Raw genomic sequence first — 16,379 nt, forward strand, 5'->3', positions numbered from 1 at the left:
GATACGTGTTTACTGCAGTAATATTGTGGAATGAGTCACAGTAAAATTGCAACGAATTCTCGTATCTCATACAATATGACTGATCGGTCGAAAGTATAGAGCGATAGAATAAATAGAATAGAAATAGAACAAATATCTGTAACTATTCTAAATGGATATTTCATAGAAGAAAATTTATTTCTAAATTGAAAACTGAGAGAATAAAGTTGTTATTTGCCTCTCCTGAAAAGTTGTGTTTTTGAGATACGTGTTTGTAGAAAATTAACGACGATGGGGATATGAAGCGCCTAGTTTCAAAAGCCCCTAAAACGATTTTAGGTAGTTCTGAGAAAAATGAGAAAAACTATTTCAGGTGATTTTGAAAAAAATGAGACAAAATCATATCTATTAAATCTGTGAACTTTTGTATTTATTTTTTAATTCATTACATTCTATGGAGTATTTTGGCTTTTCATTTTAGGGGTGTTTGAAAAGCACACCCAAGCATTTTAGCACATTTTGAAATTTACCCTAATTTTTGATCACACGTTTTGACGGTTTTTGACGTTTTTTAAAGGTCAATCGTTGCCCATCATAAAGGTAACAAAAATATCCATTTAAATACATATCTAACTCAAAAATTTTCAAAAACCATTTTAGGGGCTTTTGAAACTAGGCGCTTCATATATCGTTCTAGAATTCAGCTCTCATTACATAAACCATGGTTATCTTATAAGCAATGACTTACTAATAAACACCATGAAAAAGTAATCGATCATTCTAAGAATTTGGTTCTTAAGATACAAAGTTCATTCATTCGTAAAAGGATTAATTCAAATGAATGTAGTTAACAATAAACTATACCTAAATTACGATAAGTATGTAAAATCCATGACTTTAAGGTGTTGTCGTCCTCTCCCACTAACGTGTCTGCATAAATATTACTACCTACAAATAAAATCGATATTGTATGACGTAGATGAAACATGGATTTAACGTAGATTGCAAAAACGGTGCCTATTGCAGATACTGATATTACGGTGGCAAGTGGTGGAGGTAGGCTGTTAAGATCCGACATAAATAGTGCACACTAAGCTTTGTCAATCATTTGTATTTATTTTCATTGAACTAAGAATACGTAATATTACAGAAGATGTTGGTTTTTTTTTTTAAATTAATTAAGCCCTGCCAAAACCAAACCATAAGAGATATGATTTAATGACATAATTTTAGATATTTTATTTTAGATTACTATTTTTTTACTATCTACTTTGGATTTTACGCAGGGTTTAATTAACACTATTTACATATTGTTGTTAATTCAATTCAATTAAATACGTATGACTGACAAAGTTTAGTGTGCACTATGTCGGATCTTAAGAGCATACATCCACCCTTCGCCAGTAGAAGGCAGTGCCGATAAGTAAGTTAATGCATATAAGACACACACTGGTTTTTTTTAATCGGGTCTAGGACAATTCGGCGCCGGGACAATTGGGCGCTACGCAATCGAATGGAATTCAAAAATAAATAGACGTTCTTTTATTATATATATTTTACCACGTTTTTCTTAGCTCGTATTTTTGTTTGTCCGGTGGTTGTTTATCCAGTACAAATCTTGCAATCGATTTTAACTAACTTCCCGACTAGCTAGACATTGTAAACTTTTAGAATATATCAGAACACGATGCCAATGCATTCTTTTAATACTTTTAGCCATCTTTAAGCAGAATTGAATTCATTTTCAGTTAATTCTGTTTTGTATAAAAAGTTATTTCGGAAGAAATCCGTAATCCAAGCCACTATTATTGGTTGCTAAGGGGGTGGTTCTATCAACTAAATTATTAATATATTATATGTGCGTTACTATAGAAATCAAAATGACATTTCAGTATTCTATATTTTTTGTTTGTTTGTTGCAAAATAGCAAAAAAAAATGATTTGTTGACAATTGCCTTATTTGTCCTAAATTATTTATACATAGAATTATCAAGTTTATATTATGATTCAACGTAAAATTTTAAAACGTGGTATATCTATACAAAGTTCTTTTTATCTTGTAATTATTTAAAATTCGAATTTAATACTTAGTGAGAATTTGAATATGCACACGTAAATAATGATTTAATTGTGCATATTAATATGTTAAGTTCCAACGAGGAAAGTTCTTTTATTTTTATATGAAGCGTCAAGCAAAATAATTCTCAATTCGCAATAAAAAAAAATATGTTTAGAGCAAAATTAATTAAAATTACTAAAAGTAGTAGATAGAAACTTATTCGTCCTCGTCTACTTTTTGTATGAATTACGTTACTTCATTCGATAGTGCGGCGCCCACTTGTCCCGGCGTCCAGTTGTCCCAGTGCCGTTTGATCACCCCTTCTTTTATGGGAACTGTGGTTATATCATATCTAATTGGTTTTCGTTGGTCGTTATGACTGCAAAACGCGGTAAGTGTAGTATAATATAGGCCTTGTAACAAAATACAATTATTTATTCTTGCAGACTTATTTTAACATAGTATTAAATTTTAAAATAAAGTGAGATCGTCATAATTAATTAATAATAATGTATGAAGTGCATATCTTGGAAGCGAATTTAAAACAGTATTTTATTGTACAATATTATATAATATGAAAAACTATGTTTATGAAAGTAAATGATATATTAAAAATTTATAGATAAATACAATTTTGTTTCATTATAAAAACATAATGCGTAATTATTGAGGCTTCTAATTACAAAAAGCGATAAGTCCAAAATTCGATATTAGCGGGAAACAACGTTTTTATGTTTCAAGCTTCAATTATTTGTTTTAACGTGAGATTATTTTTTTCGTTGTATTCTATATCAAAATTAGAACCAAATGGCAATTTGTTTCAGCCGATAAACTGTTAAATGTAATAAGTATAGGCAAAATAAAATTGGACGTGGCGCTACTTGTACCTCACTTTTTAATTTATTCCGCATAAGGCACATATTTCCGTGGCACTGTCATGAGTTTACTAGATTCTAGAGCATGGGAGATGCCATTTCCAATATTGAACGTTACCTTATTGGTTGACTTAAACACGCGCGAAATCAACCGTGCTTTAAATAATATGAAACACGGACTTGGCGCTTTTTGTAATAAATCGAAATTTAATTTTTTTTTCGTAGGGTTTTGTCGCGTTTTGGAATTTATAGATCAAAACATATTGTGTAAAATTATACAAAGAATATGTGCGTATTTTTTCTCGATTTTGACCAAAAATGTGGACTTATCGCTTTTTGGAATTAAACGCCTCAGTTATCAATTTTAATGATCGCTTATAATATCGTATCATTTATTTTTTTAATGTTAATGTCAAAAAGGTATAGGTACATATTAGCAATATAATGACAATAGTTTTGTAATATATAAAAAATAAATGCCAAATTAAAAACAAAAACATTTTTCACGATGTTCTTTTTACGACAGCAATTTGTTCGAAAAAACGTTTTTAATTACAGTATTTGTCCGATAAAATATTTTGCAACACTTGATCGAATTACAAAATAAACAAGTAAACAATTAGCTTTGGATCAATCACGTTAATAAGAACAAGATGTGGTTTGCCAAAGAAGATTCGAACTTGCGTCGCTACGATCGTGTTATACACATTTTTTTTAAATCTATTAAAATGCCATTTATAATATCTGGTATTTTAGCTAATAGTTTTCAGAATAATATTCTATTGTGTTTTGTTTCGACATTTTCACATTTTAATTTACACAAATCTTAACTGTTAAAGAATGCAAAATTATGTAGAATTATTGTAAAATTTAATTACAACTCGAGTAAATGGCGTCGTACAATTTACTGTCGGTATAAAGACAGCGATCAAATTACCTTGAATTGTATGCAATGGTAAACAAATTAATAGTTATTTCATATTCTATTCACACCCGATCAAATCAACGCGACATATAAACATACATCAATGTTACCCAATTTACTCTATAATATAAAAAAGGATAAGCTAAAATCTGCAATATAATAATATGTAACATACCTACATAATTTTGAAAAATATTTTAACCAATAGAAAAAATCTTTTTGAAAAAAGTAAGCCACCCCGGCAGGGAATCGAACCCTGCATCTCCTGGGTTTACGCCCCGTCCATGCATTACCTATATGCAACAAGGTGACGTACTAACTGCGACATACTTTAACTATTGGCCTTTTTAAAACCCACTCATCAGCGTTCTTTTAAATCAAGCTACTTTGGCAATCGATTTTTTTATTTTTTTTATTTAATCTAGCAATTAGTACGTCACCTTGTAGCATAGAGGTATTGCACAGACGGGGCGTAAACCCAGGAGATGCAGGGTTTGATTCCCTGCTGGGGTGGCTTACTTTTTTCAATTTTTTTTTTTGTATTGGTTATAATATACTTTCTCAGAAAGTGTATTTCAAAATTATGTATGTTCAATAATTAAAATGGTACATTCTTAAATCTTGTGAATTATTCGTTGAAATAAAAGAAATAGTTAATTATAATAATATATATTGTGTTACTCCAACCATTGGGATCTCCATACAATGTTGTTAAACATATAAACAAAACTAATTCTCGTGGATGGTTTTCAGAGAGAAATGTAAAAGAAAAAAACGCGTGTTGTCTATTTATTATTAGAGATAATGGAATTTGAACATTGCATTATTGTCATTCATATTGCGCGTATTGCAAAGGGGTTACCATTAGATAATTATAATAATTACTTCGTCGAATCGCTGTCACAGTAACGAATGAAAAAATTCGTAAGTGTTTCACATGTCTCTAATTTTTTTCCATCTTTCTCTTATTAATGTTTTTTTCTCTCTCTTTTTCTCAAAATTTCGATGTCTTTTCTCTAAATCTTTGTCTTTTTTTAGTTGTCGTTTTTTCTTTTAATTCCTCTAATCTGTTAGTAACAAAAGATACGTATACCTAACTTTGGTCCAAGTAAGCTAAATAGTTTCTTTCAGATATGCTTTGTATCATAATTTATTTTATACGGTGTTTTCGTCGGTTACAATATGTAAGTTGTACGTATGCAGTTCATCGTGGGACACTTATTCGTGCGCCGCAGTACGTGAAACATGAGTTCGTATAACATTTTATCAAATGACGAGTTCTTCGTTGAACATTTCACCGTGGAATATATTTGTACGTATCTTACAAAATGCGGCGATAGTTTGCAAATAGTACTGTTCCAATTAAATTAATCCTAACCTAACCTAGTAAATACATCTCATAAAATTCGCCACATGTTGTAGCATACGTACAAATATAAACCACGGTGAAATGTTCAACGAAGAACTCGTCAATTGATTAAATGTTACACGAACTCATGTTTCACGTACTGCGGCGCACGAATAAGTGTCCTGCGGTGAACTGTTTACGTACAAATTTCCGTATACGGAAATCAACAGGCGTTTATGAAATATAATATATTTCAATAGCTTGCAGAAATTATTTTTCATTTACTTATTTATATAATATGAGAAAAAGCATGATTTAAGAAGACATCATATCCAAGTGTCTAATATTATTATAGTCCGTTCAAAATATTACATTTCAATTAACTGCTTTAACTGCAAACCGGCTAACTCCATTTGGGAAAACTGTTCAAGAAGGAGAAAAAACATAATAATTTAACTATCGAGCGGAATTTAACAATTCCAAAAATACACAAGGATTATTTTTACAAGTAAGCTATGAATTACACTGTTTTAGCTTCTCTTTTATATAATATAAAGAAAATTTATATTAAGAGTGGAGTTGTTCCATTTACAATTTTGGAAATTTGGCACAAGCAGTTGACTGTCTTGTGCGAAGAACGGATAATGCATTTATTTACAGGTTTAGGTGTTTGATTATATTTATTTTGTGTGACCATATAAAACATACTTTATAACAAAATACCATCAAAATCTCATTTTTGGTTAAAAGTGCAGTTAGCTGGTTTGCAGATTAATCTGCCGAAAATAATCATAAGTGAATATCTCAATAGCCACGGTGACCGCGCTGCTTAAGCGTTGGACTATCACGGGGTCCCAGGTTCAAATCCTGGGTCTGGCAAGTACACATATTGTTTTTCAATTTGTGTGTGAGTCAGGGTATGGACCTAATAGGTTGAACAAATGGCTGACATCCATTTCTCGTAAAAAACAAAATCTGTTAATACAAACCTTTATTCAGTGGATGCCCAAATGATCCTATTAGGATCGGACATGGTCGGAACATCTGAATAACCAATAAAATTAGTCTTACTTGAAATTAATTTAAAAAAAAACAGAGCATGGTAACTCTATACAACGAATATCATCTTTCTGGTTTAAGGCAATTTCTGAATGAAATTTTGAATAATCTGTGGTTGAATCCATAGCATGGACCCAATCCGTTAGCCAGTGGTTAACAACCAATGACCCGTAATTTATCAACACAGTAAGAGATAATATAATTGGATGCTCAAAAAGCTTTCCTTTAAGGTAGAGTTCCATAAATTACCAGTGACAAAATTGCGAGACATGTATTTAAATAATATTAAAATTCCCTTTCCGTCATCATATTAATTTGAGAAAATAATATAAATTGCTATATTATAAAGTAATTATTTCAGATGATTTTCAATCATATCAACAAAAAAAAAATACTTAAAAATACTTGAGAATATTTAAATTAAAGTGTATGATAGATTGAGTATATTATTAAATAAACAATGAATTAATTGCAATTTTATTGATAAAAAATATAATAATAATTGTAACTTTGAATTTAAAATATAATCCTATCTCTTTGTAAAATAGTCATTATTAATTGGTTATAAGAACGTGACCTTTGCTGACCTAAGGCCCGTTTCATACAGGACAGCTGTGTCCAGCCACCTGTGTGTCGAGCGGCTGCATTTACACATAAATGAATCGCCGCGTTCAGACGGAGACACACGAGTGTCGCGTTCATTTATATGTAAATGCGGAATCTTAACACACATGTGTCCCGTGTGAAACGGCTCTAAGAGTCTAAAGACTGGATCTTTAAAACAGATTTCCACAGAAATAGTATAAAAATCTCATCAGATACAATCTCAATCAAGTTAATAATGAATTCTTTTAAATGCAAGTCTCGTAATTCAGTCACTAGATGTATCTAGTAATATTACGCCCCCCCCCCATAGCTTGTCTACTATATTATGCTACGTATTTTAGGTGAGATTTAAGAATAATTTGAAAGCGTTCTGAAAGAAGCTATTTTTTATTATTTTTTCATTCTAATCGTTGTATAATGATTATTAGGTAACCAATTCTCCTTGTCGTATTCACTCATATCTGTTGGATTGTACGAAAACACTCGTATGAAGGAAAATCATTGAAAACCATAAGGCCGATTTGCAAATGGTAGAATGCAAATTTTCATGGATCAACACTTTGCAAAAGTGGTAATTTGTATAACTTTAAAAAAAATAATTAAATATATTTTTTTAAAAATACGTGTATTTTGAAAATAATAGTGTTTCACTAAGGTTAAGGTAAAGTCTTTACTGAGCCTTTTTTAAAGAGGCACCTAGTGGAAAAATACGAAGCTTGCAATTTGAGACGTTTTTTTTGATAATTTACAATTTCAACAGTATTAATGAATAAATATGTATCTGAAAACAAATTGTAAAAAATGTAATAAAATGTGAATTTGTTGAATCGGACCGCACCCTACTATTACATATATTTTATGCTCATATTTATTATTAAAATTTAGATTATTAAGTTTTCTAAGCATCACTTAAGCGATTTTTGACTAATTCATAGTTTTAATATTTTTATATCTATTTTAAAAAACATCGATTTTTACAAAAAATATAAATGTGTATAATTTGAAATCCTTTTTATTAATATCAAATTTTATTTATGTATGGTCCCAATATTGAAGCTTGATATAATATAAACAAAAAGGATTTCAAGTTATACACATTTATATTTTTTATAAAAATCCATGTTTTTTAAAATAGATATAAAAAATATTAAAACTATAAATTAGTCAAAAATCGCTTAGGTGATGCTTAGAAAACTTAATAAACTAAATTTTATTAATAAATATGACCATAAAATATATGTAATAATAGGGTGCGGTCCGGTTCAACAAATTCACAAACAAAAACAAAGTTTATCTTTGACTTACAATAATGTTTTTTAATGTTTTCAGTTACATATTTAAAATTGTAAATTACCAAAAAAAGAATCTCAAATTGCAAGCTTTGTATATTTCCGCTAGGTGCCTTTTTAAAAACGGCTCAGTAAAGACTTCACCTTAAGTGCGAGAATTGAACATTAATTCAAAATACACGTCATAGAGTGGGGACTAGGCTTTAACCTATAATCATTTTTAAAGATTCAAATTAATTTATTCATTAAAAATCATTGATGATGACTGAAAAGTACCCACTGTAATTATTATAATTTTTTTTTAATCTGGACTTACCTACTGTATGAATTTTAAAATTTAACATATCGCTCATGAGAAAACAATACCTCGTATGCCACATGACACTATTTGTGCATGAGATGAAAAAAAATCTATATTATCTCTACGATTCCATCAAATTTATCACGTATTTTTCGTATTTTACTATTAATCTTAATAGTGACATACAAAAACTGAAGAATTTGTATGCCTTGATAATAATATAGACTAGAGAGAGTTTTCTTCATTTCGTGTTTTGACGTGGCATACGAAGTATTGTATTCTCATGAGCGATATGTAGTATTATTTTCAACAGAATTCTGCCAAATTTTTAAATTAGTATAAATTGACGCTTCTGCAAAAAAAGTTGTAAAAATTACATTCGGTCTGAATGCTATTCTTCCGCTTGCAAATCGACCTGATAGTTTCGGCCAATTTACTTTCGTACAATCGGTGTCTTCGTATAAATTACAACTAACCGTATTTACCAACGTTATTATAAATAATAGCTTTCGCACGATCTGTGACATTTACTAATTGCAATATTATATTCTTACAAAGTACAATTATTAATTGATTTGGCATTTATTTCGTAGAATTTACATAGTTATCCGTGTAGTACTTATATGATTATTGAAACATTACCACTAAATAATTATTTCTCACGTATTTTTTCGTATATATCTATAGGTTTATTTCTCCACCCATCGGAATACGTTGGTAGAAGTATAATAAGAGAAAACATTTTAAATAATATATATTATAGTATTTCATTATTATAAAAATATTATTTTTATACTTCTCGTTTGAATATATTAAATACACACACATAATCTGTATTGTATATATCTCACATAATTTATTCGTGTGTTAGTAGTTATATTTTTAACACCAATAAAAAATTTGCCCCACGTTGGGCGCCAATAAAATTTACACAAAATTAATATTTTTGCATGGTTTTCTTTCAAACATAATCGCATTTATTTTTTAATATTTAAAATAAATTCTATCGAATGTAATTTGAAGTAAAATAAGCCAAACACGTGGAATCCCTAATCCACAAAAAATAAAGAGACTCAATTCAAATTTAGCACCTTATTTAAAATATTTGATGTCCTGCTTAAAAATCGGTTAAAGTTACCGCTCTACATTGGCTGCATGCTATCTAATACTGATGGGCCGACCAGTGGCGTGGCTGGAAATATTGGGTCCCTCTTCATATTTCTCAAAATAACACTAAGTAATGTCAAAAGGCAAAAATTACGGTTAATTTTAGCTCTTCAAAATTTTCCCTGTTCTAATTGGAGCAATTATTTTTAGCTTTTTTTAGATGTAGTTGTTAAATAAATAATATTAAACATACCTACATAATTTGAAAACATCTCATGCATATGTAACTGCTACTGCGTGTATCCTACTTAACTACGAAGAATTTAACTGGTAGATCTTACTTGAAATGCTTATCAAATTGCGTTAAAAGGTTGGCTATCAGTTTTTGTATATTAAATCAAGGTATCTATTAATTAAATGCCTTCATTACTAGCCGACGTCACGGATAATTCAATGACGGAATCTAAAAATGATTTTCTTGGGCATATGCATGATATGTTTTCAAATTATGTATGTTCAATATAAAATAGAATATTTTACATTCTCAAATCTTGTGAATTAAAAGTGAATAAAAGAAATAGTTTACTGATTAATATTATAAAATAAAATAAATATCCACTTGAGATTTTGGAGCCCAATACGTTGCAAACTCTTATACTATTGAAACGAGGCAGCTACGCCACTGAGGACGACCGATGAGACGTCAAAAATTGTGTACGCGTCAAATAAAAAAAATATCGTAACACTTGCTGCAACAAATCTAATAAATCTTTGGATTTATTATTCGTTTATTACCTTTATATAAAATATACTTTATGGATTGTTTATCTATGTTTCAGAGTGCACTGCACCCCCAGTTGACTGAAGATGAATGGTTAGCTCCAGGGTTATTAGTTTGAGGGCCACATACATCCGGCGGCACCTTGCCCCGGCCCCTCCATCATCACCATCAGACGCCTCCGCAGCATCAGCAACCCGTACAGCAACACATCTGGCGGCACGTCTAGTACCCTCGCGAAAACGCCTATCAAGGTACCCCATCAGACTTCGGATACAGTGGCGTACAGAAAAAAAGTACACCCAAGGAACACGCGATGTAAAATGTATACCAAAATACCCACAAGCACAATATATTGTTACATTGTTATACAATAATTCCGAATCTTATTGTATATTTAACATTTTTGTAACAAACAATACGAAAATGGGTATAGTTTTGTGTCACATTGAGCAGAACAAATAGCATTTTATCGTATCATTAGAATGCGGTGTGAACGTTACGTTAAATATCTATCTGTAACATATTTTACAACAGTTCCGTAATACAAACTTCAACGAATCCAAAGTCGGTTACCTAAAGTTTAGGTGAATTTCTGAAATATATACTTTATAATGACTAGAAGTTAATTAATTGTGTATTTTTTTTTTAATAATTGTTTATTGAATGGTGTATCGTCCAAAAATGGTGGAAAAAAGAGTGATCGTTTTGTAGCTAGTAATAATGAATTCTGTTATTACAACTCACACAAAAATGATATAATTTTATTTTAAATGTTGTTTATTTGTTGGCAATGTTAAATTTATACCCTATATTATAATTTTGTTTATTTAAATACGTTTAAACTGTTTTAAAAACAAAAATAGTCTTAGATTCATACCTATTATTAATTTTCTACGATTGTTAGAGTGTGTACCATCGAAAAGAAGACACGAAATCTCCGATGGGTTACATTTATAATTGTTGGCTTTCGTTTGGTGTTTTTTTTTTGTTGTTATTATTAGATTTTATGATGTTATGATTAGACTACGGTTGTTTCGTAAAGCGATTTGAAGAAAATCAAAAAGTGAGGTTAGGTTATCTTTAGGAGACCATAGATTGTAAGCGTTAGTCAAGGCATAGACAAAAATGTAGCTAATGGCTGTAGCGAGTGACATCTCGCGGCCGATATCAGAAATTTTAAAACAATTAACTTTAAAAAATAAGAGATACTTAGCGATTAAATATTTATTATTTTAATGAATAAAAAATAACAAAATATGAATAATCTCTATAGTCACTAAACGAAATTTAGTTAATAATTTTAAGATTAGTTTTTTTAATAAGAATATTATAATATTTAGTAAAAAAAAAAGTAATTTTTAAGAATATGGCAAAGAAGGTTGTGTGTCACAATTATTTATGCGTAATAAATTCATAATTATGACTATATAATATATATACACATATATATATATTTTAAAAACATTATGTTAGTGTACGAAACCATGATAATATATATCTATTATATATATATATATATAATATATACTATGAAAAGCATAGTGTTAAAAAAATATGAAATACTCGCTATTTATAATAATCATTATGATAAATCAATTAATCGATAAAAATATGTAAATTATAATTATATTACATTATAATATTATACAAAATGCTATACATAATAATATTAGATAGAAAAAGGATAGTTTATAAAAAGAAATAATTGATAAAAAAAATGGTTTCAAAAATAATCGACATTATACTGTCTTTTATAACCAAACCATAAACAAAATGGTTCAAGTATAACAAATGCGCATATACACTCGAGCATTAAGTTGTCTTTGAAAAAAAGCACATTATCTATGAAAATGAGTAATAAAAACTCGTTAGTTATGTGTTAATAATATTATTGTTAATGTTGCTTTTCTTCTGTGACGTTCAAATAAATATGTACGATTTTTATGTTGTGTCTGTGACATCATAGGGATGTGTAAAAGACGGAAGTGGGGAATTTTAGGTATTTTTGATGGTACAGACATAATACTGAAGTCGAGCAGTAGTACCGTTTTTTTCTGTGTACCTAGCATGGCGAAAATGGTCTATTAACGGATTTTTTTAAAAATCTTTTTAATATTCCCGAGTAGCCATGTTTTTTGATGTTGGTGTTAGATAGATAGATATGAGATTTGCGTAAATAAGCTGTCTTGGAAGGATAATTGAAATTGATATTTCATTTTATACAAGATTAATCTTGGATGGTGTTGTTTTTGAAAGAGTGACGGTTTGAAACCCGGCTAAATGTCAAAAGTTTCGGTGTGAGTCCGTGGAGAAAAAAAATGGTTCAAACAACGACTAAAACGTCAGAGCATTGAGTTTTATTTTAAATTCGCATTTTCGCGATAAATATCGTCAATTAAAATTATAATTTGTGCCGTATTTTAAAAAAATCGGCAGGTTTTTTTATTATATTTTTAAAGCAATTAAAATTACAAGAGAGATTTTATCTCAAAGAAATGGGACATCCCCGTTTTTTTTTTAATTTATGCGTTTGTACAAATACTTATTTTAAAAATATTAGATAGAAAATGTAGTTATTTGTAGAATGTAGAAGCTTGCAGCTAAACGTAGAATTAAAACATAATATTTACAATAGGTTAGGAATTAATATTAATAGTAGAATTATTAATATATTATAATATATAACAAAATGAAGGTGAAACACCATTGAATATTGTGAAAAATACTTTTAGAAATATAAACACATTTTTTTTATTTACCCTAGACTCTTATTTATTTTTATTTATAATAAATTCATTTGTTTAAAAAAAATAGACAATCTTAAATTACAATCAGAAAAAAACACAAAAATAAAAATTAATTTCTCTATCGCAAAAATAATATACTTATTATATTTATTGATTTTTTTTAAACTGAAACATACCTGCCCAAATACAATCGAATAAATAATATTGAATAATATTCTTTGGTAACATTTTTTTTAAATTATAATAACATTTTAAAAAATATTTTTTTATTTAAGTATGACATTGAAAAATTGAAAATTAGACTCATACAAAGCTTTAAACTGTTATTTTTATTGTTTAAAATGTATAACGCTATGATCTGCTTATTAAGATTTACTTAACTATCGAAACATCAAAGGCACTACTTATCACTTTCTGATCAAACGCACCTTCCTGATTGACTACGTGGAGATGTCTGCATTTGATTGCTAATAGGTATCACAATACAGTGATGTTAGCGGTATCTCGATAATGTGACCATACTGAAGCTTATTTCAATATAATTTTATAAGATTTTAAGATTCGCTCTAAGTTATATTTAATTTTTTATTAAGTACCTATATGGGTAAAATGCTATTTTTAATGTTTTCTTAGATACTCACGTAACTTACGTATTAATTAATAAAAAAAAACACAAATTACCTAAAAATAAATGCATCCTTCGTATCCCATCGATAGATACCGCTAGTAGCATTAATCTCCTCCTTAACGTCAACCTGCATTGTCATTTAACAAAAAAAAAAACTATGTAGGTACCTACCTACTACTTACAATTATTTTCATTTATTGATACCAAATGAATGTTTTTTATGAATACAATAATAATAGTATTTTGATTATTTATTATGAATTTTATGTTAAGTATTTAAATACACTTCCACGTTTTTATTTTTTATATAGGTACCTATATACGTACCGGTTTCATCTTAAGGCATCAGAAATTATAAGTGAATTGGTAACCCTTTTCTTTAAATTTTACTTATTAATTATAAAAATAATATTTTTTTAATTTTATTGCCTGCAAAGAGATTTTAAGGGTGATATTAATTAATAATGTCAATGTTTTATAATCTAATACTAACTCCGTTTACACGTGCATAGATTTACTGCTGACAGTACGTATTATCGTGGCTATAACAATAAAATGCACGTGTAAACATGTATTATCCTAGAAGTTGCATGATTGCATGCATGAAACAAAAAAAATGGAAGCTTTTAAATTTTTACGTGACTGTTGTGGTTTTTTCGATATCTGCGCCTGCGCAGTAAAACGATAGTGGCGAAGCGGAAAAAGTACACCGTGCGGTCTCATTTTGAGGTTAACCGATTTTCACGACTGTCAAATAGTACCATATAATGACAATATCGCGTCTAGCTTACTCTCGAAGAATGAGATTGACGATACATTCAGCTCTTTTACGTGTAAAAAGTACAGTTATCTTCGCGATAGTTTAAAATACACAATGTTGATGCAATTAAATGCATGCCAGTGTACAGGCGGTAGAAACCCGACAGTTCACTGTTTTGAGATTTTTAATATCACTAAAAATGAGGGCTCTGGAAACAAAAACGGAAGTTTATAAGTTCGTAAAATGTTAACAACTCAACAAAAATATTGTATATTTTTTCTTACATGTATACTTTCTAAATAACGTATTCTAAAATGTATAAAAATAATAATATTGAGTACGTTTTATAGTTTTTTTTAGAAGTTAAACATTTATACGAAATAGTATGACATTTTTATATGTGCATACCAACATTTTACGAGAATGGAAAATGCCGTTTTTGTTTCCAGAGTCTTCAGATTCTTTTAAATCAAAAACTTCTAATTATTTTTAATTTCAAAACCACCCTAAATTATTCGTGCATTTTACTACTACATACTTGAAGTAATAATATATTTTAATGCACAACTTTTAAGGAAATGCTTTTGAGCTTTTAAAATTTAAATGAACAATTTTGAAATGTCACTCTTAAATTTCTTTCTAGGCCTTAAAAAAAATGAAAAATAGTTGAACCCTTTCCAGAATAAAGAATTATTTCTTACTTGTATTTATTTAAAATAGCTAGTTTTGGCAGAAATTCGAGAATTTTAAACACTTTACATGTATGTGTGTTTGTGAACGTCATTGTATCGTTAGTAGAATCTATAGGTACTCTAAACCTATAAACGAAAGGCTGACTTTTTAACATAGTACTGAATATTATATTATTAATTATTTTCTGTCAATTCCAATAGAAAAAATAGTTGTGCAGAAGTTGTATTGATATAATTATTATATTAATTATTGTCATATTTCAAAGCGCATTTGTGTACGTCGTCGTCAACGTTTTGAATATAGAACATTATTACTTAATTTATTTTGTATATTGAATCAAACGCCGCCCTGCGAGATAGCTTTCTCACTGAAACGTCAGAACTAGGTAAGCAACATTTTCATATAAAATGAAAAATCAACAATTAAGCTAATTTTCGTTTAAACAAACATTTTACACTTCCGTACGATTACTTAGATTTAAGTTATTTATTGTATATGTTGAATTTAAGTTTGTGGAAATGTCTTTCGTGATTTTTCTTTTCATAATTCATAATCTATGCAGAAGTCACTAACTCCAGTTTTGACGAAATTGAGATTTAAATGTCATTATATAGAAAAAATAATGCTGCTTGACTGGCATAAGTCACGATTTAAGATTATTGAACAGATAAAAAAATAAAAGTAATGAAGAATTCAAAAAATAAAAATTTTACAACCATTTTAGGAAAAACAAAAACACAAAACATTGATTATCTCAGAACTGTGTATTTGGAGTTAGTGACTTCTGCCTGTAAGCTCACGATGTAGTAATTGGATGTCAGTCAAAAACAATGTGTAATAAGCACAAACGTTTTTTTCACAATGCACAAAAAAAAATCGCACAAGTTTTAAAAGTATGCAGAATTATCAACTGCAATTAGATAATTAATAGGAAAAACAAAATGTTGTTAATTAAAATTAATTCATGGTGATTCAAAAAAATATAACTGTAGCTACCTAATAAGTTTATGAGAATTTTAGCACACGAAAGACATAATGTGCAATTATTCACTATTCAATTTGTTGTTTTCTTCAATACATGCAAGCAATGGGTGATTATCTCAGATGCGCAGGAGTCGCCCGCTTCAGATTGTTTATATTTAAACTATATAGCAATGTGAAAGAGAGATCCTACATGGTATTTAAAGCCGCATTTAGACCAAGCGAGCAAATGTTTGTTCTT

At 29.0% G+C, this 16,379-nt stretch overlaps 1 protein-coding gene across 1 annotated transcript in view; it reads left to right on the forward strand.

Moving 5' to 3' along the window:
- Positions 1–11,006, forward strand: part of LOC147077100 (uncharacterized) — a 335,612-nt gene extending 324,606 nt beyond the window's left edge. The window contains exon 12 of the mRNA XM_085940721.1: positions 10,388–11,006. Coding sequence (XP_085796847.1) covers positions 10,388–10,447 — 60 coding nt within the window. The 3' untranslated portion in view covers positions 10,448–11,006. The remainder of the gene's footprint in view (positions 1–10,387) is intronic.
- Positions 11,007–16,379: the final 5,373 nt, after the last annotated feature.

This window comes from Rhyacophila brunnea, unplaced genomic scaffold, assembly GCF_057557595.1.
Source record: "Rhyacophila brunnea isolate RB1 unplaced genomic scaffold, BYU_Rbru_1.0 scaffold_13, whole genome shotgun sequence".
Taxonomy (NCBI): domain Eukaryota; kingdom Metazoa; phylum Arthropoda; class Insecta; order Trichoptera; family Rhyacophilidae; genus Rhyacophila; species Rhyacophila brunnea.